The 23,377-nt window shown below is 46.0% G+C and overlaps 1 protein-coding gene across 3 annotated transcripts in view; it reads left to right on the top strand.

Moving 5' to 3' along the window:
* Nucleotides 1-22,643, top strand: part of Ca-alpha1d (Ca[2+]-channel protein alpha[[1]] subunit D) — a 29,239-nt gene extending 6,596 nt beyond the window's left edge. Inside the window, exons 6-42 of one of the 3 annotated variants that reach the window (XM_076381242.1) lie at nucleotides 768-955; nucleotides 1,181-1,284; nucleotides 1,684-1,847; nucleotides 2,090-2,192; nucleotides 2,402-2,547; nucleotides 2,620-2,693; nucleotides 2,768-2,919; nucleotides 3,009-3,126; nucleotides 3,194-3,286; nucleotides 3,372-3,492; nucleotides 3,667-3,758; nucleotides 6,088-6,257; nucleotides 6,342-6,448; nucleotides 6,532-6,652; nucleotides 6,729-6,858; nucleotides 6,947-7,113; nucleotides 7,206-7,293; nucleotides 7,859-7,966; nucleotides 15,710-15,762; nucleotides 15,852-15,998; nucleotides 16,154-16,355; nucleotides 16,440-16,709; nucleotides 16,783-16,866; nucleotides 16,946-17,134; nucleotides 17,218-17,320; nucleotides 17,386-17,540; nucleotides 17,615-17,839; nucleotides 17,908-18,112; nucleotides 18,183-18,316; nucleotides 18,380-18,481; nucleotides 18,564-18,662; nucleotides 18,737-18,852; nucleotides 18,938-19,081; nucleotides 19,852-20,141; nucleotides 20,903-21,313; nucleotides 21,922-22,049; nucleotides 22,296-22,643. In XM_076381242.1, coding sequence (XP_076237357.1) covers nucleotides 768-955; nucleotides 1,181-1,284; nucleotides 1,684-1,847; nucleotides 2,090-2,192; nucleotides 2,402-2,547; nucleotides 2,620-2,693; nucleotides 2,768-2,919; nucleotides 3,009-3,126; nucleotides 3,194-3,286; nucleotides 3,372-3,492; nucleotides 3,667-3,758; nucleotides 6,088-6,257; nucleotides 6,342-6,448; nucleotides 6,532-6,652; nucleotides 6,729-6,858; nucleotides 6,947-7,113; nucleotides 7,206-7,293; nucleotides 7,859-7,966; nucleotides 15,710-15,762; nucleotides 15,852-15,998; nucleotides 16,154-16,355; nucleotides 16,440-16,709; nucleotides 16,783-16,866; nucleotides 16,946-17,134; nucleotides 17,218-17,320; nucleotides 17,386-17,540; nucleotides 17,615-17,839; nucleotides 17,908-18,112; nucleotides 18,183-18,316; nucleotides 18,380-18,481; nucleotides 18,564-18,662; nucleotides 18,737-18,852; nucleotides 18,938-19,081; nucleotides 19,852-20,141; nucleotides 20,903-21,313; nucleotides 21,922-22,049; nucleotides 22,296-22,643 — 5,651 coding nt within the window. Of the gene's footprint in view, nucleotides 1-767; nucleotides 956-1,180; nucleotides 1,285-1,683; nucleotides 1,848-2,089; nucleotides 2,193-2,401; nucleotides 2,548-2,619; nucleotides 2,694-2,767; nucleotides 2,920-3,008; nucleotides 3,127-3,193; nucleotides 3,287-3,371; nucleotides 3,493-3,666; nucleotides 3,759-6,087; nucleotides 6,258-6,341; nucleotides 6,449-6,531; nucleotides 6,653-6,728; nucleotides 6,859-6,946; nucleotides 7,114-7,205; nucleotides 7,294-7,858; nucleotides 7,967-15,709; nucleotides 15,763-15,851; nucleotides 15,999-16,153; nucleotides 16,356-16,439; nucleotides 16,710-16,782; nucleotides 16,867-16,945; nucleotides 17,135-17,217; nucleotides 17,321-17,385; nucleotides 17,541-17,614; nucleotides 17,840-17,907; nucleotides 18,113-18,182; nucleotides 18,317-18,379; nucleotides 18,482-18,563; nucleotides 18,663-18,736; nucleotides 18,853-18,937; nucleotides 19,082-19,276; nucleotides 19,321-19,851; nucleotides 20,142-20,902; nucleotides 21,314-21,921; nucleotides 22,050-22,295 lie in introns of all 3 variants that reach the window. The other 2 variants (XM_076381241.1, XM_076381240.1) reach the window with 2 other exon arrangements.
* Nucleotides 22,644-23,377: the final 734 nt, after the last annotated feature.

Here is a 23,377-nt window from a genome sequence, read left to right as displayed (position 1 = left end):
CAAACACTGTGTAGAGATTCGCCTAGGTGCCCTTCTAGTCTCGATTGGGGGTGTAAGTGAAAGAGGGTTTAGAGCCTCGAATTTCCAGCAGCAGAGTGTTTTCTTCGCGGTCGAGGCAGGAGCGATCGAAATTACATAAGAGTCCTGTGGTGGTCTATCGATCGGTCCCACTCCGGGAAAAATTCCTTGAAAAATGAAATATATCGAAGAGCAGTTGGCAGCGGCTGCCGGGGGAGTTCCCGGCTTAACCCCGAAACACACTTTGCACCGGCGCTATTTTAGATATGATTCAGCCGCGGCGAAACTAACGTCTAATTATTCTTAGCGCGCGGAACGCGAGCTGCGTGGCCAGCCGGCCGCGCGTGTCCCACCGGTAAACAGCTGATTCACAAGAATCTGCGAATTCGCTCATCTGCGTGACAGCCCCGGATATGCTTGCCCATACAAGCTCAGTCCACCTTGATCCCATCCCTACCGATCACCTCGTTCGCTGCCAAACTCTTCGTCCAGATCGCATTGTGTTGGGAGACGATCAATGTCAACCAATGCACATCCCTCGTAATGCGTTAATGTTACTTAAACTGGAAACTTTGATAAGAAATAATGTATACACAGAGCGACCGTGAACTGCGTTGTCAGAGTCTCAGAGTCCTGTGTTACGATACCTCTGGGAATGAGCAGAGCTCACGGAATTGTGTATCTAAAAATGGCTTCCAAGTTTTAGAACTAGCGAGTGTTTACCTGTATTCGGATCTTGTGTTTGGCAGATGCAATAATGGACGAGCCAGTTCCATGTGGACCTGGTGGCTTCCAGTGCGATGACGAGTATTACTGTAGCAAACAGTTTTGGGAAGGTCCGAATTGGGGTATCACGAACTTCGACAACTTCGGCTTGGCTATGTTGACGGTTTTCCAGTGCGTCACTCTCGAGGGCTGGACGGATGTGCTTTATAACGTAAGAATGTTATTTTCTATTATGTAGAGTGGATGTTTATAGCCTACTCTTCTGCTCCCACGGGTGTTTGTATATTTTTTCGCCTGAAGAATGAGGTATTCGTTAAATAATGCAATTTTCGTTATTACGTGATCTGCCTTGAGCGTTTCGTAAGCGTTTCGGGCTTCCTCTTTAATGTTGCTCTTCGCTCCTGTCAATAATGCAGTTCTACCTAATCGCTTGCAGATCGAAGATGCGATGGGAAGCTCGTGGCAATGGATTTATTTTATTTCGATGGTTATACTTGGAGCTTTCTTCGTGATGAATCTGATTCTCGGTGTGTTGTCTGGGTGAGTACCTCAATTAAATACGTCTTACATTAGTGTTGACTATGAGACTCAAGGAGTTGTAATAAGCCTCCAGAAGAGCAGCAATTCGGCCATCCTTGCTCTAGAATATTTTGTTATCCTTTATCAAATGACATGTTCAACGAGTCCCTTCTGCAGATTCCCAAATCTCGTTAATTACCATTTCAATTTGATTCCCCATCGCGATAAGACATTCGATATACATAAGGACACGTTTCTGCGAGTCAGAGAGGCACAAGTCTTGTCCCGCTTTCCGCAAACTTCCCCTTATCTCGTATTCGCGGCGAGACGAGGTGGCGGCATCGACGAACGTCCCAATTACACACGACATCGACGTCTTTAATCACGCCACAAATCACGCGTGTCTTTGCCTGACTCCAGTGAGTTTTCGAAAGAGAGAGAAAAGGCGAAAGCGAGGGGCGATTTCCACAAGCTCAGAGAGAAACAGCAAATCGAGGACGATCTCAGGGGTTACCTGGACTGGATCACGCAGGCCGAGGTGATCGAGCCGGAAGCTGACGAGCCGAAAATGCAGGACGGAAAATGTAAGTGTTTTTAATTTTGCGATATGGTCAAGGGTGAATACAATTTCTGTTGCTCATAATTAGACTGCGGATTTTTATGCAATTCCATTATTTTATAAATATAATTAAAAAATAGAACTTGAATAAAAATTTGATCCATATTTCAAATAGTACGTATATGAAAATCTGCAATCTACTGATAAATATCAGTTTTAACAAGAAAGATGCTCTGGAAAAAAATCGACCGAAGTCACTTCTTGCAGCAAAGCAGCAAAGCGAAATGGAGAGCACGGATCAGCTGGAGGGCGATGAGGAGGGGGTTCAACAGGAGTCCGTGTGGAGGAAAAAGAAGCGGGACTTTGACAGGTAAGTACCTTTCTATTGCTTCTCATAACCAGTAGTTGAATCTGTCTTATATTCTGTTAAATTGAAATTCTACGGTCACAACGAGTGCAATCTTTATGAAAAGAAAATAGCAGTGCATATTAATAAGTTTGCCTTAAGATCGTGAAAAGATCCTACTTCAGAAATACGAAATGTTTTTCATCGAACGACTTTGCAATGGAAATTCACAGGGTAAATAGAAGGATGAGGAGAGCCTGCAGAAAGGCTGTCAAGTCACAGGTTTTCTATTGGTTGATCATAGTACTGGTTTTCCTGAACACCGGTGTTCTGGCGACAGAGCATTACAATCAGCCACACTGGTTGGATGATTTTCAAGGTACACGACTTGAGATTTTTCTAGGTTTACATTAGCACCAAACGTGTAATTTATTTTTTTTTCGCCACGCAGAGATCACAAATATGTTTTTCATTGCGCTGTTCTCAATGGAGATGATGCTGAAGATGTATAGCTTAGGGTTTCAAGTAAGTCTCGGTCGCCCTCTGAACTCGAACCAATCCAGAAATTAGAAAATTACTTATTCTTTGTCCTTGTTCAGGGCTACTTTGTCTCGTTGTTCAATCGATTCGACTGTTTCGTTGTGATCGGATCCATCACCGAGATGATTCTCACGAACACACACGTGATGCCACCACTCGGTGTCTCCGTGTTACGTTGCGTCCGGTTGCTCAGGGTATTTAAAGTAACCAAGTAAGTCTATATCTGACTTGTAGAGTATAACAGAGCTCGTTAAAAGGATACAAAGGAAGTAATATTACCAATGACACGTTGCTTTCTAGATATTGGAAATCGCTATCGAATTTAGTGGCCTCTCTGTTGAATTCAATACAATCGATCGCGTCCTTGCTGCTTCTACTCTTTCTCTTTATCGTGATCTTCGCCCTTCTCGGCATGCAGGTATGAATCATTTTTCTAGTGACAATAGATCGTGATTCCCCGCTTCATAATTTGCATTTATCTACAGGTGTTCGGAGGGAAATTTAATTTTAGCGAAATGCAAGATAAGCCCCGTCACAATTTTGACAGTTTCTGGCAGAGCTTATTGACAGTCTTTCAGGTAAAGTGATACAGTAGCGGCTTAATTCAATTCTGTTTAATTTAAATGTAAGTTAGAAACACGTACGTTCGATTTTGATTCGCAGATACTGACTGGTGAGGACTGGAATGCGGTGATGTACGATGGGATCAGAGCCTACGGAGGCGTTGCGAGCTTCGGCATGCTCGCCTGTTTCTACTTCATCATCCTCTTCATATGCGGTAACTGTATCCTTTTCCTTAAAACATAAAATGCGCGAAAGCGTAAAGCAGACAATTCCTAATGTGGTCTGCGAATAATGCCACCGAGAACGTATTCAAATAAATTCAGTTGATGCACAACGAAGCGTCCCGGTTCTCAGCACTCGAAGTAAATGATCCTTGACATAAGAAGTAACGCAGATATCCTACTGAACGTCTTCTTGGCCATCGCTGTCGATAATCTCGCTGATGCTGAATCGTTGACTGCCATTGAGAAGGAAGCTGAGGAAGAGGTGAGTTTCTTTTATATTCACTTTTTGTATATGAAACCTTTTTGTGGCAACTATAAATCGCGCAACCGCGTAGTAAATTCTTTGTAGCTATACTTAAATATTTAAAGATGCGAATGAAAGTTGTTCGTTTGGGTGAAGGAAGCAGCGAATGGTATCGGCGTCGCCTCAATAAACGTTTCGCCATTCCGTTTACTTAGCCGCGCGAGGCCGAGGAAAATTAGAATGCCGGTCGTTTTATCGTTCTCTCAAAGAGCATCGAATAGGGGGCTCATTTGCTGTCGCCTGTAATGACCGACGCTGACGCCGAAGTCGACGCCAACGGCGACGCCAGCTCTGACGCCGACTCCGACATTGCTTCACTGGTTTCATTTTTATTAGCAAAATCTTGTCAATACGATCGAAACACTTTCATTCAGGTAAAAGAAACAAATGTACGAAATTTGTGTGACTAAAAATGAATGAGATTTGAGAATAAAGAATTAGATTTTGTCGGGTGTATTAATGCAATAAAAAATAGGCGAAATTGTTGGTAATGTTAACGTTATGTGCATCTAGAATTACTATCAGAATGGTCACATTATCAGCCACATCAAATTTTCGTGCATTATACCTTAGTAATTTAAATTGGCGGATTCAGTCAACCAATCAGTTGAATCGATGTCATTATATTCTTTCTTCGGAGTGCTATAAATACAACCCTGGGACCATCAAACCTTCAGATCCTTCCTCGGCTCTGTCGGGGACGGATCTCCCTGGACCTCCAGGATCCCTTGGATGAGCACCCCAAGGGTGGTCACTCAAAGGACAAAGGTCCTCCTCGACCTCTTGACCGCTTCAACCCTTCCCCTCCCGTGCATGGGCATATTCCCTCTCCTCTCTCCTCTCTCCTCTCTCCTCTCTCCTCTCTCCTCTCTCCTCTCTCCTCTCTCCTCTCTCCTCTCTCCTCTCTCCTCTTTCCTCTCTCCTCTCTCCCCTCTCTCCCCTCTCTCCCCTCTCCCCCCTCTCCCCCCTCTCTCCCCCCTCTCCCCCTCTCTCCCCTCTCTCCTCTCTCCCCTCTCTCCTCTCTCTCCTCTCTCTCCTCTCTCTCCTCTCTCTCCTCTCTCTCCTCTCTCCCCTCTCACCTTTCTCCTCCCTCACTATCTTCCTGTTTCCACTTTTCCCTCTCCTCCTATCTCACCTTCTTCCTGTTTCCTTTATCCACTTTTCAGTCAAAAATGGAGGTGGGAAGGAGAAACGGGAACGAGAAATTTTTTTAATCTACCTAGAGTTTGTGTTATAAGAATAGGTATATCATGTTCTTACAATATTGACATTTTCTATAAAAGTATATTGAAATTTATATCGAATGCAACAGAGACTTCGTTAAACATACATACACATATACACTTCTCGTATAAAATGTTCCGCACCTACAAGCAAAGCGTCAACACTGGTATAATTGCATGCAATGTTCTTTATTCAAGAGTTTAACAGACGTGACACATAGGACGTATCTCGCGTGTCCATTTTAATGAAACTGTGCTGTTCTAACTAAACGCGCAAGGGTAATACGAGTCTACAGTCGTCGTACAGCCGGAAAAGAGTCATTCCACGCGAGAAGACAATTGGAACCGGTGGAATAAAGTTTCGCAAAAAACGGCTGTCCTGCAGTAATGACTTTCCGCGTAAACTCAGCTTCCTCGGAAATCGTTTCGAAATTGTTTCGCAGTTAATTTCCAGTTAACGAGTATCGGTTGAAAACTACGCCATCTCCTTTAATCGTTGCGCTTGGATGCTCAAGGACCTACGGACTGCGAGCCACGCACGCAAAATCGAGGTCGACGCAATCGAATACCGATAGTCCGGAATTAAAACCGTTATTGCGAGACATCCACCGCGCCATTGTTGGTTTTCTATCCACCCCTTCCCTCTCCACCCGCTTTCCCATTTTTCTCCACTTTTTTTTGTGTAATATTTTGTAACGAACGTCTATAAATACGCGGAGCAGGTCGAGCGTGAAGCTCCTCTGCAAGGGTAGAGAAAAGAGGCCGTCGTTGAACAATAGACGTCCCAACGACGATGATATCGTCGCATTGCCGCATAGCTTCACGTCGAGAGTTTAATCGTTCGTGATTCGTCGATAAGCTAATGAAAAATCGGTAGTCATCGAGCGTTAATCCTGCGAGGGTGAGCTTTACCGCGGCGTGCATTGGAATGCGAAAGGAATCAATGACTTCGTGCTCAGAAGACTGTCCAGTCCCTGGAGCTCTCACGTAGTCGATTGGTATCGTAGAATGTAAACATTATCAAGACACTGAAGGTAATCCTAGGGTTCTCTGTTGCCTTTTAGGCTGAAAAACATAAATCGCACAGTGCCTCACCAGCGAGGGACGAGGTTAGCGGGGATCAGGGCGACGGTGGCGAAGAAACTGGTGGAGAGGATGAGGATGGTGGGACCGATCTCGAGCAGGACCCTAACGAAACGATGGAGGACTATGAAGCGGCTCTGGACACGGAAACGTAAGCCTGCATATAATTGTTTACGATGTTTTTCAAGTATTTCAATCAAGAAGGATGAGTAAAAATATTATTTTGAAATCTCAGGTCGGAGAAGAGCGAGGATGGGAACACGCACGCGAAAGTCCGACTGAACATAGAGTCCGACGAAGAGGTCGAAGAAGAGGAAGATGTCGAGCAAAACGAGATGCATGGTATCCTCTCTTGTCTCCTCTTACTGAACATTTTCCCCAGTTAAAGTTGACGAGTCCTACCTTTAATGAAACTGTGTGTATAGACGATGGCACAGAGCAAGGGGTTTCGGCCAGGCCACGGAGAATGTCCGAGTTCAACATGGCTACAAAGACGCAACCTATTCCACCCGGTTCAGCATTCTTCATTTTTTCACAAACGAACCGGTAGCGAAACTTTATCGCATTACTCAGAGCCCATCAAATGACCCTCATCTGATCTCGTTCTTTGTTTGTGCTTCAGGTTTCGAGTCTTTTGTCATTGGTTCTGTAATCACAGCTACTTTGGCAACGTGATTCTAGTGTGTATCATGATATCCTCAGCCATGTTGGCGGCTGAGGATCCTTTGAGCGCTTTGTCTTATAGAAATCAGGTATCTATGACATCTTATACGCTCATATGTCCTCTTATTTCGTATTTCTTAAAGATTCTAACAATACTACCTGTGTTTTTCATTGCAGATATTACAGAATTTCGACTATTTTTTCACCACAGTGTTTACTATCGAGATCTGTCTAAAGATGATCTCCTACGGTTTTATCATACACGATGGCGCGTTCTGTCGCTCGGCGTTCAATCTGCTCGACCTGTTGGTCGTTTGCTCGTCCCTCCTTTCGATGTCTTTTACGTAAGAACTCACGAACTCGTCAATGTTTACAATAGTAGCCCCACCTGTAAGGAATAATCGCTTAAGACGTTCACTTTGTCCAATGTTCTTAGCTCCGGCGCGTTTTCCGTCGTGAAGGTCCTCCGTGTGTTGCGTGTCCTGAGACCTCTGCGTGCCATCAACCGTGCCAAGGGATTAAAGGTATTTTTCTTAACGTATTATCCACCAAACGATCAGTAAACTCGCTAAATCGGTCCCATGAGTACAGCACACACCCTGATGTAGATGTAAAAGTAATTTTCAGTTTAGTTCGAGTCGCGTAACATGAATCCAGTACAAATTTCCAAAGGTTAAGAAAAGCGATTCGTTGAATATTCGGTAGTAGACTGTTTCCGATTGCTTCTGAGAATCAAGACAATCTTACCGGTACCTTCATTGAAATCCAAGTATCTTGAAGTCCGTGTCGCGTGGGAAATATCTCGCGGAGATATTCGTTCTTTTTTTAAAACGCAATTTTTCAGTATATGCACACTGTTCTATTATTTGGGAGAACTGCATTTTATGATTCTCCGCGAAATTTCTCGTGCGACTCGCAAAGTAGTAATACCCGAAAGTAAAGAACGATATCTATAACGAGAAAAAAGTAGGAAGTAAAAGAAAAGAATAAGAGAAACAAGAGGTAACCGACGTGAATAAAAATTAATCGGCACACGTTAATCCCGTATCTGAAAGAGCGGATCTACATTATGATTAATGTTGAACCCAGCACGTAGTACAGTGCGTCATCGTAGCGGTAAAGACTATCGGAAACATAGTCCTCGTCACCAGCCTCCTGCAGTTCGTGTTCGCCGTCATTGGCGTACAACTGTTCAAGGTAGGATTGCCAGGCCCCGGCACAGTAAACGGTCCTGGGACAAATTCCTTCGAACCTCTCGTAGTACACTAGAGTGGCATATAATATACAACCAAAACCCCGTTTACCCCAAGCCCCCCCCTCTCAGCCCTTTCTTGCGATCCGATTGATTATATCGTCATATCTCGTTCATTCATTGTTTCACATACGTTTGATGCAACGCCAAAATAATTCACCATCACCAAATATTCACTACTACCAAATTCGTTTACCACCTCAGTACGCCTTTGCTCGACATCCCGACTACCTTTATCGACGATTATTCGACGGCTGTCCCCGATGCTCGCTAGAATAAAGAACAGGCCGTGTAACCGATAACGCCTTTGCATTTAAACGTGAACGAACAAATTCGCCTCTGTTCCATGACGCTGACAACGAAACGCTTACGTTAACGAGACCAAAAGTCTAGCGATCGGCTGCTACAGAAAAAATAAAATAATCGTCGAGAGGTGCGGGCACGAGGCAGACGTTGTTTTTTCCGACAAATGCACCTCTGGGTATCTTCCCTGTGATACAAAGCTGTTTACGTGTTAACTTATTTCATTGGGTTTCTTGTCTCGGCACTCTCTCCCCGAAACCTCTCACTGTGACCGCCTTGGTTACGTCTATCCCTTGGAACGTTTTTGTTTACTTGTCCGCCTACATGCGAACCCAGAGCGAATAGAAAAGCTGCCCTCATCCGAGACACTTTTACGCCGGCTCCCTTAAAACGAGCCTGGATACTTTGCCGATACTTTTTTTTTTCGTCCACCGTCTAACGCGCTGATTGGCGTCTAATCAACGAGCTTGTCCGTCTTTTTGTCCTTTGACTAGCTTAGAGTTTGGCTTCATCTTAATCCACGTTTAGTTTGTATAACCGAGTGCATCGACTAGCGCATCGAAACGACGCGATGCTTCGGCGTAAAGGCTGTCCCATGGGGGCACGCATCGCGACCACATTTTACTAACGGGGAAATCAGACATATTTATCCATTATCCAACGACACTCCCAACAAGCGAGAGCTCAGAATCCCGAGTTCTGTGTTCTCTTCGAAAAGCATTCGGCATCGATGAAACGAGGATCGGGTGTTTCGGGTTTGTAGATCGTTCGTGTAGCGAGATGCTTTTCTGTTGCATTGTCATTAATGGGATTCTTTGTCTGTCGAATAGTATAAAAGGCATCCCACGCTACAAGACTGTCACATGATAATATAGGAGAAACGTAATAGAAGCCCGTCGATAGAGACGGACGAGACTTCTTTTTCACTGTCTTTTTGTTGCGAATAATGATAATATATATTATATTATGAAACGGCATGCCGATATATATACATACATATACGTATATATATATTGTAGTGTACGAGCATTTATGTATAGTAGACGAGTGACCGGGGGGAGATGAGACGGTAGCTCAAAGTAGATAGCGATAAAGTGAAAATTATTGTCGCATACGTACGTATACAGACATGTGAATACAGACTGTTCGACAGTAGATGTCAGAAATCTTATGGGGTGATTCCAGACGCTGAAATATGATAAAAGTGTGTTTGCGACCTCATTTCAGTGTACTGTTGTCTGACTTTGAACTTATTCTACTTACTTCGCAGTGCCTGTCGGCAGTAGAATAAGTCTGAGGTCAGACACATTTCACGCAGACACCTATTGTCGAAATCCCCTGTACATGTCCTTCTTGGAAAACAACAATTCTGCAAGAAAAGGATCGGTTTTTCGTAAAGGCCCACCATGTCCTTGGTCTCTTCGACTTTGGCTTTCGTATCTTCGTTTACTTCCCCTTTGTCTGGACACCTACGACTTTCTTTACATCTTTTTCTCTTTCTCTCTCTCTCTCTCTCTCTCTCACTTTTTCTCTCTTTTTCTCTCATCTCTCATCTCTCTTCTCTCTTCTCTCTTTCCCTCATTTTCATTTTGCCTTTACTTCGCTGCTCGAGAGCTCTATAGCTGGAAGACTGATTTATCAGACACAGGTATTCGAAAGTACACGTAGCGAAATGTACCACGGGCGTGTTTCTGTCCTACGAAGAAGGTATTGGACAGGCGAAGCAGAACGGTGATTATTGTCGAGCACGACGTCTCGAAGGTGAATTCTCGATGAGACAGTTCTGACGGCTACGATCCGGCCTGCACGCCTGCTCCAAACGAACAATGACACGACACGACACGATGCAACACGACGCAAACAATGTCGATGAATTTGAACATGCAGCACATATACATACACGGACATACGTACTTATATACACACGTGCGCAGAAAAAACACACGCAGGCTTCGTGGTTAAACATGGTAGTAGAGGATTGTTTGACAATTGCATGCTTGTGCCGGCTGAGCGTTGCAGTGGTGTGTCGCTATATTAACACGAGAGAAAGGAAAGAAAAGGAAAGGAAAGAAAGGGCAGTTCCATAAATCTCGTGAATCTCGAGCACCGACGGGATTCGAGAAAGAGCGTAGAAGAGAGGGAAGAAAGTCCCCCGGTGTCCCCTGTTCTTTTTCCAATTCCCATAATTGCTGCAAAAAGAAGCATCACGGCACTTTTCTGTCCGGTCTACTCGCAGGTCCGAGTAGCCGCTTCGGCCTGACCGACTATCGAGCTAGTCGACTCGCGACAGGCTCCTACAGCCTCGATCCACTTCGCCCGAAACCTCCGAACAACGTTCCTTTTCAGTCCTGTAGATTCACTTAGCCTCTACGGTGGTCCCCCGTTAATTGAACACGATCAATTAACGAGGCATCGCTTTGTCTCGTCCACGGCGTTCAGCTCGTGCCACTCATACAACTGGAACGGTCGATTTCAAACGCGGACTTATTACTGTTTTCTATGCAGCGTCTAAGTTCTAGCATGTCCAGAATTTAGGGTACGTGTTCACCTGAGAGTAGAACTATCACAAGTTACTTCTTTCAGGATACGTATCCACTTGAGAATATAACTGTCGTCAGCTCCTCTCGAGAATCAAATTTCGTCCATCTTCAGAATATTAGGAGTATTTGTAGAGAGCAACTACCGTGTAAAACTATACAATCAGATAATGTACTCTCGAGAGCAGCTGTTATAGAAAACTCTCAAGTGAACAGGTATCCTCAGGTGAATACGTATCTTTAGACACTAAACGGCGAGAATAGCTGCGTTTCAAAGTTTGTTTCATATTTTATCGACGACCAACTTCAGAAGACTTAGAGTGAGAAGCAAAGTTTAAGATTCAAAGAGAATTAGAGAGTTACTTAGTCATGTTCGTAGTTCATAGTTCACATTCCACGCGATCGTTGGTCACTGCATCCGATTAGTTTTAGACAGATGGTAGTTTGCCGAATATCAGTCGCTGTTACACGTTTCTTAACAGTAACACGCACACACCAGAGCTGGCGTCCGAACGTTCAGTGAGAGACGAAGACGCGAGAGAAGCGATGCTCCAAGGATGCACCTTCCTCTGAATTCTGGTAGTTTCAGACACATTAGATCGATTAGGGAAATTTCGTTTGATGTCAGCGTAAGCGATGATCGCTTTCGCAAGGTGTGTCCTTGGCGTGTTGAAATGCAGGATACGTTCGAGAGCGCAGATTATCGAAGAAGCTCGAGGAACTTTGTACAATTCGAGTGCCTGGGTCGAATTCAAGGGAGTGCGAGGGGGTAAATATAGGAACTAAAGGAACTAAAGGGTGTTCGGTGTCACGGAATATCGTTGAGAGAACGATGAAAGCCAAATATCTGAGGTACGACAGCCAAAAGAGCAAAAATGCAGTTTCACTCGCGAATCCGACGATAAAAGACGACGAAACATTCCAACGACGAAACGAGACGAACACGATCGAACGTTTCGAGGATTAGATTCGGCGAGGATATATCTCCTTCGTGGCCCCTTAGGTGCATTGCCGAGAAAAAACATCGAGCACTGGTGGGTTGGATGGATGGCGAGGGCTTAGTTCACGATTAAAGACCACATCGAGAGTTCGCGTTAAATCGAAAGCAAATGAAAAAAAGCAGAAAATGGAGAAGAAAAGGAATGTGTCGATGCGACGAGAACGAAACGAAATGCGTGGTCTGTGGCCGAAGGGACCGTGCGAGCGAACTAAATAGAGAGGGATAAAAGCGTTTCAAAGACGCACCGAGGAGAAAAACGGAAGGCCAAACGAACGACGATGCGAAGCGCGGAAGTTAGACGATTACGCGTATTTGCATAGCTTCCCGACCTCCCCTGCCCCCTAGCCCCTGCCCCCTAGCGCCCTTTAAGCGCCCCAAAGCCAACTCCAGGAGCAATACTAGCCGACCCTCGATTAATGCTACTTTGTATTTTTTTTTGTTTTCTCTTTCTGTCTGTCTGTCTCACGATCCCGTGTTCCCCGCTGTGCTCGCTCGTCCTGCTCACCTGCCCTGAAAACCAACTACGTAAAAAGTACGTAGTGAAGTGTGTGATTGTCGCCATTAAAACGATCGGCAACATTATGTTGGTCACCTATCTCCTACAGTTCATGTTCGCTGTTATCGGGGTACAGCTGTTTAAGGTAAAGCCAACCACCAACCACTTAGAAACTTTAAACTAAGCAAGCCAACTTCGAGAACTTCTACTTCTGTCTACTTGTTTCTCATTTCACACTTTCTTTCGTTTTTTCTCTACTGTCTCTCTCTCTGTCTCTCTCTCTCTCTCTCTATCTTTCTCTTCTTCTTCACGCTGTCTCTACTTTCGTTCTCTTCCCTTCGTTCTATTTCTTTCTAGTTTTTATTTCTTCGTCGTTGCTCTTCGTCATCGACATCTAGGTCTCGCGTTACAAGTCGGAAGCTTTGGAGGCGCGTCCCGCGGATCGGAAACGTCAATTTCCTTCGCAAAGTACGAGGCACTGACACGGCCGCGGAAATTGCTCTTCACTGATTAACGATCGCGGTTTAATCGTCTCGAGACGCTGGAAGTTTGCTCACTGATCTCATTCATCACTATAGATCTTCCATTTCTCTTTCCACCTCGTACTTCGCGAAGGACTGCACGCTGACCGACTGCGTTCATCTAAACTTGCCGTCGATCCGGCTGATCTTTCTCGATCCTTCTTCGGCTCTACAAAGGAGAATATCGGCGACGAAAGTTGGTCGATTAGATCGGCCGACCTCTGGCTCGTAACAGTCTGACACTTTCGGTTTCGCGGGCAGCGGTTCGACAATGGTTTTCCCATTGATTATGGGGCTGCGGATAGTTCTCGCGCGAACGTTAATCGCGAACCGATAATACGTTATCGGTGCTATGGTTAGCCAGGATCGTAACGTCGAGCATGAAACTGGGACGTTGATCGATTAACTTGGTCGAGGATACGTCGTCGCTGCCTATATTACCCTTTGCAGAGAGGCTCTGCGTTCACGATAACACCCTCGAGCACGGTAACACGCTGTTAACGATTTTAACGCTTCACCAAGAAAACCAGACGACGGCTGTAACAGCTCGTCCATAACGGAGTAACACACGACTAGCTACACGACTTAACGAATGCTTCATAGATATCTGACTTCGGATAGAGAGAGACACATCGGATAGGCATGCCACTTTCGCTGTACATGTTGGGAATGAAAGCTTTAATCGTAGTGCATGATCGTCGTACGCGACCTCCGCCGAAACCACGAGTCATCGCTGTTAACATGGCAATGATCATTTAGTGAGTTAACGCATTGTGGATGGGAGACGTTTTTTATTTGCTGTCTCGAAAGTGGGATTCACATTAAAGTTGTGTTTGAGGCAGAAGCTTCGTTTTAGAATTATTAATTGTTAAATGTACGCTTAAAAGGCAAGGTGAAATGCGTCTGACTAGGATACTCATTCTACTGACGGTCTGTATTCAGGCGTATTGGTGCTAGTAGAATAAGTCAAGTCAGACATAATTGGAAACTCATTTCACTAGCGGCTTGTGTTCAAGCGCAGCGATGCCAGTAGAATGAGTGAAGTCAGACACACTTCAAGCCCAAATTTGTCTTAGTTTGAATCATAGTTTGGACACCATACCGTCCACAATGTATTAATATTCCGCTCTGTCATTCGTATTCTTTAATAACGCGTTATTGAAACCTAACAGAGCTACATTTTCCCCTCGAAAGACACTCGAGCTCTTCAAAAAACGCTCCTCAAGAAGCTGCACGGCGTCGCGTAATTCACTTAGTGGTTCAGCTTGTCGAGAAGCCTCGTTTTTCCATGTCTCGAGAGCTGGGTGGTTTCGCGAAACCAGATCCTAAGCACGAAACGTACACATAGTTCGTAGACAGTTACATTAGCTTCCAAAGTGTTTCGCTTACACGCTGACTCTTCTAGACACCTGGCTGACTCACACGTAGCGTTCGAACGCACGATAGCGTAGAAAGGAATGCACACGCGACTGCGAAAGCAAGTTTTTAGCAAGTTCGAAGTTCGAGTCTCGCGGTTACGGTTCGCACGAGTAGAAAGAAAGGTGGTGCATGGTGTTCGCTCCCTGTTCTTCCATTGCCAATTTACATTTGCATTAACCGTGAACGTTGTTCTGGCTACTAACGAACCAAAGATCAAGCATCCTACACCTATGCAATATGGAATCCATCCCGTCGAAAGGGAGGCAAAACAGATGGTCAGGAAACCCACGCTGCACTCCGTGTCTTTTCAGAGATTCCTATTCAAGATCGCAAAGCATTCTTGCTCTTCGAAATGTGCGTCGATCCGTAAAAGGTTGATCGCGTGTTTTGCTAGCAAAGGATCCATCTCATCGAGAGGAAGCTATGTACATGTATTTTGACTCGAGACGTGTTAGGAGCGACGCCTGTGCTTTTTCACTTGCAAGCAATTATGGATCGAAGAAAGTTAGCGAATGTCGTGAACGACGAATTATCGACGCATTTATCGCGTGTATGGGGTGTCCCATCCATCCCACTCGTTACAGTTTTTCCAGAGATAAAGGACGATTAAAGATTTGGGGAACGCCCTGCGCAACGATGACCAATCGCTTGCGTTTCGCCGAAAACTCGCACTCGAATGGCTTTCCAATGGACCTCTGTCGAAGCTATCAAGCGGAGAAGCTATCTCGTAAAATCTCGAGTTGTAACTGTCCACCTGACGACGCCAACTTCCTTTTCCATTCGAACGAACAACTCGTACTTGGGCAATTTATTCGCGCAGACAAATTTCCTCGTGGCTAAAGCGTTTCCAACTCGATGTATTTCTTTCTAATCTAAAATTACGATGTCACCTTCGACTGTACCGAAAGTTATCGTGTCCCGGCGAGGAGACGTTCGGAGCGGTGAGATATCTTCATGATTCACGAGGAAATTGTTGCGCGAGGAGTAATTGAAAAGGAACTCGCTCGATCGACGTAGGCCAGATCAGATAGCCTACATCTACGGCCTACTCTGTACATATTTACATGTATCATATATGTGCACGCTGAACGGAATGATGTTTCTTCCTTTCTGTTACTTTCCAGTTTTGTTCTTTCATCTTTCCTTTACTTTGCTCGATCGCTCGCTGCTACTCACTTTGTTCTTGCAACGGAATGGCCAATTAACGATACGCTGTTTCTTGTTCTATACACGAGCTTCGCCGATACTCTCTGTGTCTGATTTTCAATTTAACTTCACGTTCTATTGGTAACAATTATCCAGCACCTGAAATCGGATACACAGAGTATCGATGAGCTTTGCAACGCTACACGAAGCCAGTGTCGGCTTCACAATCGCGCGCTCTCCATTAATGTTCTTTTTATGTTATATAGGGAAAATTTTTCTATTGTACGGATGCATCGAAAATGACTAAGGATGACTGTCAGTAAGTTACACCGTAAATACTAGCGATCCGATAAGATGAATAGTTAGTCGTTAAAAGTAGATGTGGACCATTGTCACTATTATTTTCAGGGGTACGTACCTCGAATTCGAGAACGGTAACATCAATAAACCAGTGATGAAGGAAAGGACCTGGGGTCAGAATCGCTTTCATTTCGACGATGTAGCTAAAGCGATGCTCACACTGTTTACCGTGTCGACGTTCGAGGGCTGGCCATCGTAAGTAAACTCGCGTTGTGACCAAGCTCGATCCACACAAGCCGCAGAAATAATATATTAAATCCCTCGACATAAATGTTTGCGTTGAGAAACCCTACAAAAAGAAAGCTGTCGAAGAATCGATACGCATCGCTTAGAGTTTTCTCTCCCAACAGATTGCTAGACTTTTCAATCGACTCTAACAAGGAGGATCATGGACCAATTCATAATTTTCGGCCGATAGTGGCCGCGTACTACATCATTTACATCATTATCATAGCATTCTTCATGGTGAACATCTTCGTTGGTTTCGTTATTGTCACTTTCCAGAACGAGGGTGAACAAGAGTACAAAAACTGCGAGCTCGACAAGAATCAGGTGAGGGAAGAGACTCGATCCTTTCGATTTACATAAAGTTCGTGATATGTGAATATATCTATGTATCTGAAATTGATTTCACAGCGAAATTGCATCGAGTTCGCGCTAAAGGCGAAACCAGTGCGACGATACATACCAAAGCATCGAATACAATATAAAGTCTGGTGGTTCGTCACCTCTCAGCCATTCGAGTACACCATTTTTACATTAATCATGATCAACACGGTCACGTTAGCGATGAAATTCTACCAGCAGCCGGAGATTTACACGGAGGCGCTAGACGTCCTCAATATGATCTTTACTGCGGTATTTGCTCTGGAATTCATCTTCAAGCTGGCTGCCTTTCGGTTTAAGGTACAATTTTTCCTACAAAATTATGGTCTTTTCTTAATCCAAAACAATTTGAAATACGTTCCATTGCTCGCAGAACTATTTCGGTGACGCTTGGAACGTGTTCGATTTCATTATCGTCCTGGGAAGTTTCATCGATATCGTTTACTCGGAAGTGAACGTAAGTTCCTCGACATTTCGTAAGAGAGACTCGCAGAAAGAGTCAAACATGGTCTCTATAAGAACTCTGGAATTTTCAGCCCGGATCGTCCATCATTTCCATTAACTTTTTCCGACTGTTCCGAGTGATGCGATTGGTAAAGCTGCTGAGCAGAGGGGAAGGCATCAGGACGCTTCTTTGGACTTTCATTAAGTCTTTCCAAGCTCTGCCCTACGTAGCTCTACTTATAATAATGCTCTTTTTTATTTACGCCGTCATAGGTATGCAGGTAAGCGATTAGATGATTTAGAGACAAGGAAAGAAATTTCTTTGTAAATACACAACTCGTAACGAAGAATATTCCTCTCGTAGGTGTTTGGAAAAATCGCGATAGACGATGAAACGTCGATAAACCGGAACAATAATTTTCAATCCTTTCCGCAAGCGGTGTTGGTGCTGTTTCGATCGGCCACAGGTACGTCTTGCGTGAAAATTCCTTAATTTTGCAGCATCGCGTTAAATGTATCGGTATCGACACAGGCGAAGCTTGGCAAGAAATTATGATGGACTGTTCGGCGCAGCCAGGTGTAGTGATGTGCGATCAACACAGTGACGAGGCCAACAATTACAATGGTTGCGGATCCGACATTGCATTTCCCTACTTTATATCTTTCTACGTTTTATGCTCGTTCCTTGTAAGTGATCCAAAAATTACCTTCTCTCTATTAACTTCTCTAGCTTCACAAACACTTGATTGCTCCCCTTTCAGATTATCAATCTCTTCGTGGCTGTTATTATGGACAATTTCGATTACTTGACGAGGGATTGGTCGATCCTCGGTCCCCACCATTTGGACGAATTTATTCGTCTCTGGTCCGAGTACGATCCCGACGCGAAAGGTCGTATCAAGCACCTTGACGTGGTCACTCTTCTCAGAAAGATATCGCCGCCTCTAGGATTCGGTAAACTCTGCCCTCATCGAGTCGCGTGTAAAGTCAGTATCCACCAAGTTCTTTACTATTTAACGGTATTTTCTTATATTTTAATTGTGAACATTTTCAGAGGCTGGTTTCCATGAACATGCCTTTGAACAGTGACGGTACGGTCTTGTTTAACGCGACTTTGTTTGCCGTGGTGAGGACCTCTTTGCGAATCAAAACCGAGGGAAACATTGACGACGCTAATACCGAACTCCGAGCAGTGATCAAAAAGATATGGAAAAGGACTAGTCCAAAACTTTTGGATCAAGTAGTTCCACCACCTGGAGGTATTACTTTTAGACGTTTCTATTCAGTGGTTTATTTTAAAACGTATTTCTGACGAGATTATTCTTTTAGTTGACGACGAAGTCACTGTTGGCAAATTCTACGCGACCTTCCTGATTCAGGACTACTTCCGAAGGTTCAAGAAACGCAAGGAGCAGGAAATGAAAGACGGTGATAAGGATTGCCACAACACTGTCACACTTCAGGTAATATTTCGAGACAAAATTCATTCAATTATTGCATTTTTAACTATGGTAATTTTCTCATAGGCTGGTCTAAGAACACTTCACGAAGCTGGTCCTGAGCTAAAGAGAGCAATTTCTGGGAACTTAGAGGAACTTCTCGATGATAATCCAGAGCCTATGCACAGGGTATACATCTACGAAATTTTATACGTAATATTTATACAATTCAGGGGCCTGTGATTAATTTTTCAATGCGTTCCTTTTATAGAGAAACCATTCACTCTTTGGCAGTGTTTGGTCGAGTATGAGGAAAGGGCATCATGGCTTCAATAGGGCAAGGTCGCTCAAAGTCAACTCTACAACCAAGGTAAACATCCTGTCATAATATTTACAGAATATTTGTAGAAGTTCGGAAGGATTATCGACGATACATGTTCGTAGGCTTCGCCAACTAATTCCATAGACTTCCTACCGTACTCCTCGCTTCACAGAACAGGGCATGACGCGCCGAATCAAATCACAGCAAGGTCCCATCAAGTCGTGCCAAACGTAGCTGGGTTAGTCTCAACATTCTTAACAACAGCAGTTTGTGAAAGGTGGTCGAAATGAAAGTCTGACGTGAGATGTTTTCAATTTGTCCAGTGGTCTTAGCGACAGTGCGATGAACCAAATGGGAATAGATCAAAAGTTGACGGGCATAGAGGAGAACATTCCTCTGAGACCGTTGGCTATGTTTGGGAATCCCGTCCAACAGCAGTCCTGCCTTCCCTCGTACAAAGTGGTCGAGTAAGTAGAATTCGCTAGCCGATATTTATAATCAAAGTCTACATTTGCCTTTATTAGGTCTCGTACCGAAAACACGCGTACTACGGTAAAAATTGGTAGGGAAAGAGAAAGAGAAACGAATAAGCGATTCTCGCGCGAACCTTTGCGATTTCTCACATGAATCCACGGTCTTCTGCTTACTGTCGTACGTTTCAGTGGTCCAGGTAGCGGTAACTATCTACATCCGAATAGCGAATATGGTAAGACAAGTTAGGGCTATGAGATTTTCAATAGTTTGCTTTTACTTGATCCAATAGCGTTTCTCGCTTGTGGCGCTTGCATGCCTAACCACTAACCAACCGGACCTCGACGATCTCGTCGAGTTTAATCGATCGAGAGGGTCCCATTCACGGCCGAGCGGGGCTCTCTCCGCGATTCGAAGCATCAAGGGCGCGATAATCGTTAAAATAGTTGAGAACCGACGAGGAGTTCGCAAGGTTACGCGTACTAAACGCGCAGATATTGCATGACGTTATTCTTCGTCCCTTACTTTCACCGCGGTACGATTTCTGGCTGACTCGTGCGCTTCTCAACTCCGCGACATCGTCGGGCGCCTCGTGGCAGCTTAGACAGGAGAAGAGGTGCGGCTGCACGAGGTTCTCGAGGACGCGGCGAGGGTTTGCACCTGTGGTGGGTCCGCTAACAAACTAAGAAAGTGGTTTTTGCCCGTTTTCTCTGCGTCCTCGCGACGTGCGCGCGCGCGTCGTCGTCACCGCGGTTGCTCGAAGCAGTCTTCAGGACGGAATCGAGCGGCAGCTGACCCCACCGACGCCACCACCCCGAAGGAACCCACCCCCGTCCAATGCCCCGAGCACCGGCATCCCGCACCCTGCGCAACTATCGTCCAGCAAGTCCGGCAGCGGTACGCCGTCGATCGCCACGTGCACAAGCACGTCGAGTACGAACACATCCACCGCCACGACCAGCTCAAGCCCTGGTTCATCCTCCAACGGGACGCGCTGTTACTATTCCTACCCGACACGGGGCTGCTGCGTCGATTGTGCCGTCTGGAGTAATCACGGTACGATCACCACTTTCTCTCTCTGTCTTCTCTCTACTTCTCTACTTTTCTTCTTCTATACTTTCACTCTCTGTCTCTCTATCTCTCTCTTCTGCTTCTACTTCTACTTCTCTGTCTCTTTTTCTTTCGATATCTTCATCCCGCGTCAGAGTTATCTCGCCTCCCGTTTATCGATTGCTTTTTTAATGTAGGTTGTCGTACAATTTATCAGAACAACACAGTACCGACACTGTTACGGATAGGGCACACAATTAGATTTGACGTCAAGGTTGCTAGAGAATTCCTGGTGAAGAGGGGAAGTACACTCTCTTCCTTCACCTGTTGTAGAATATTTTTTATTTTATTTAGAGATCGTGAAATGTTTGGAATTGTTTGGATGAATCGACCAGGTATTCTCTGGCAATTCTGTTTGAGTTAAACACTCGTGTGCTGCTGCTGTGCTGTTATGGATAAGTGTATGACAACCTTAAAGCATCGGAAAGAGGACCAAAGAGTCGATAACTGTCGACAAATCTCTTACCTCGTTAGCTGTCAGCTACCGAATCCAGAAAGTGAAAGAGTGCACTGAACGAGGTTGCACGAATGCAGAGTAAAGTATTCTCTGCACCTTTCACGGTGAAACTTGCTCGACTGTATGATTCGAAAGAAGTTCCACCGTGTAAGGGATACTTAAGTCGCGAGAGACGCGGTCCAGAGGCGAGATAGGTTGAAAGGGACGATAAGGGATGGTTAAAACGCGGTATCGGCTGAATACACGGCAGTCGTAGATCGTGAAGATGTGGACTCGTCAGCGGGAAGCGAGTTGAGCGGGTCCGTCGTGTCCGGAGGGTCTAGCGGTTGGAGCAGCTCGGAGAAGGTCAGAAGCCGAGGAGGATCCACGAGGCAGGAGTTCGCCGTGGCGTCTCGGTCCCGTGCTCGTGGTCGACGCGATCCGCTGGCCGGCAAGTCGGCACCCCCGAGCTTCAGGAAACGCGACGCGAGCGGCGGCGGGTGTCAGTCGAGCAGCTCGACCACCTCCGCGAGCACAGGGGTCGCGCGAACCGTCGCCAATGGCCTGAAGCTCGCCCAGACGCAGGCGATCGCCGTCGCTGGCTTCCTCGCCGACGTCGACTCGCGTCCCTGCCGCGTCTGCTCCTCCTGTCTCTCGCATCGGGCCTCTTACCACGGCAGAGGTGACTAACCCTCGAACCAATGCTTCGTCGTTCGCTCGATCCACGCCTGTCGCCACCCAACTCTCGACAACACTCACCTCTAACCCCTCACGCAAAGGCGTTCAACGACACTCACCGGATCTCGGCCGAGCCCGTGCCAAAGACTCGAACCCCACCAAGATGCGATCGAGTCGCGCGTTTACTCGCGTCCAGTGTCTTCGAATCGAACCGGATCCAAAGCTTTCGACTCGACTCCCAAGACACTCGATCTGCGTAAACGAGCAACCAGCTTTCAGACGAAACAAACCCAGCTTTTGTCTCACCGTTTTAGTTGCTCTTTTTTTGCACGCACGCCTACTCAAACTCGCACCCGCAAGCAGCTACCTTTTATTTGCCGCATGACCGCAACACACAGAGACGCGAAATGTGAGTGGAATCCGTGTGTATCGCATGTGCGCACTCTCGTTCGGAGCATGCGTTCTGCCCAGACATTTCGGCTAATAGTTGTTCAGTGAGTTGCTTGAACTAACCCACGCAACGCTCGATGTGGCACGATTCGCTGTCGAGACTCGTAGAGGCAGAGCGTACGCGACGAGCTTAATCCCTTCACGCCTCTCCTCGTTCGTCAGTTTCCTGGGCCGGAGAGAGTAACGGAAGCATCGGCGCAGAGCGCCTGTCCCACAGCCTGCCGGGAAGCCCTGCAGATCGGAAGCCGAACTTCGAGGTGATCGGGAGCGCGGAGAGTCTCGTCGGTCGGGTGAGCATTCAAGAGAAATTAAGGAGTTGCATCGTGTGTCTGCGAAATACAACCTTTTTCTACTTAACTCTGACAGTTTAGCTTGTACAAGATTGTCAAAGAGTTAACGAGAAAAAAATCGTTTATCCTGTTTCCGCAGCGGTGCAACCCCTTCCTAAAAGTCGCAGATCGAGTTGACCCAGTCTTCGCCTCGATCGCGACCTTTGCTTTCTAGAATCCATATAAACCACGCGTTAATTGACTCAGGTTCTCGTGGAGCAAGGACTGGGCAAGTACTGTGACCCCGAGTTCGTGAGGTACACGTCTCGAGAGATGCAAGAGGCGTTGGACATGACCCGCGAGGAGATGGATCGGGCGGCGCACCAGTTGCTCCTCCAGGAACGTCGCGGTCAGCCGCTGACGTACCAGCTGCAGCAGGGCGCGGACCAGCAGTGGATGCCACCGTTCCATCAGAGCCAACAGCCGACAGGAATCGGCTACCAGCCCCTGCAGGAGCAACAGCCGCCCGGTCCGCGGCAGTATCAGTCGTATTACCGCGGCGGACCAGCAACAGCATCGCAGCTATCCACGCAACAGCAGCCTCCACCCTCTTAGCGACACGATCGCTGACCCATTGATCGCTTTCCTAGTTCCGTTGCCCAGTCGTTCCGACGAGAACGCCTCTGTGCAGCGACTTCTAGGCGCTGCTGCTCGAGGAAGCCGTCGACTGGATGAAAATCGTCCAACGATCGGACCGACAGGGATATTTCCAGGATCTGCCTCCCTATTGGCGCAAAGCAACGACACGGCGTTTTTTCTACGTGTTCTCTGCGCGTGAGACAGCGAACATAGTATCGCGGGGAAGACTCTTCCGAGAAGACTCAAGGAGGATTTCGAGGCGGAAAAATAGGGGATGATGCAAGCAATAAAGCAACGAGAGCAACTACCGATGCATCCACTGGTCTTTCGTACCCGGCTCGGGTTGTTTTTGTATTTCGCGCGGCCACTGCGAGGCTTCGAGGGAGATTCGGACGGAATCGAGTCCTTTTAGGACGGCGATTATTAAATGCGCGATCCACTTGATCGGAGCAAGGGATGAATGAAATGGAGAGGAATCCATCCGGAACGATTTTACCTATCGCTCTCATTCTTATCGTAAACACTTATTCCTCCGACTACCGGTTTATTAGGATAACGAAATCGAACTCGTTATATTGCTCTTCGTACGATGTGGATTCTAGATGAGATATAACAAGTGCCTAAGTATCTGTAACTTCTTTCGGACCAGAGAAGAGACTTTTATCAACTTAGACGAAGTACCATTTGCCGCGAATTACGGAGCAAGTTGC

The sequence above is a fragment of the Calliopsis andreniformis genome, chromosome 6 (assembly GCF_051401765.1).
Source record: "Calliopsis andreniformis isolate RMS-2024a chromosome 6, iyCalAndr_principal, whole genome shotgun sequence".
Classification (NCBI taxonomy): domain Eukaryota; kingdom Metazoa; phylum Arthropoda; class Insecta; order Hymenoptera; family Andrenidae; genus Calliopsis; species Calliopsis andreniformis.
Note: the sequence above shows the minus strand (reverse complement) of the source record. Positions and strands in the feature narration are given on the sequence as shown.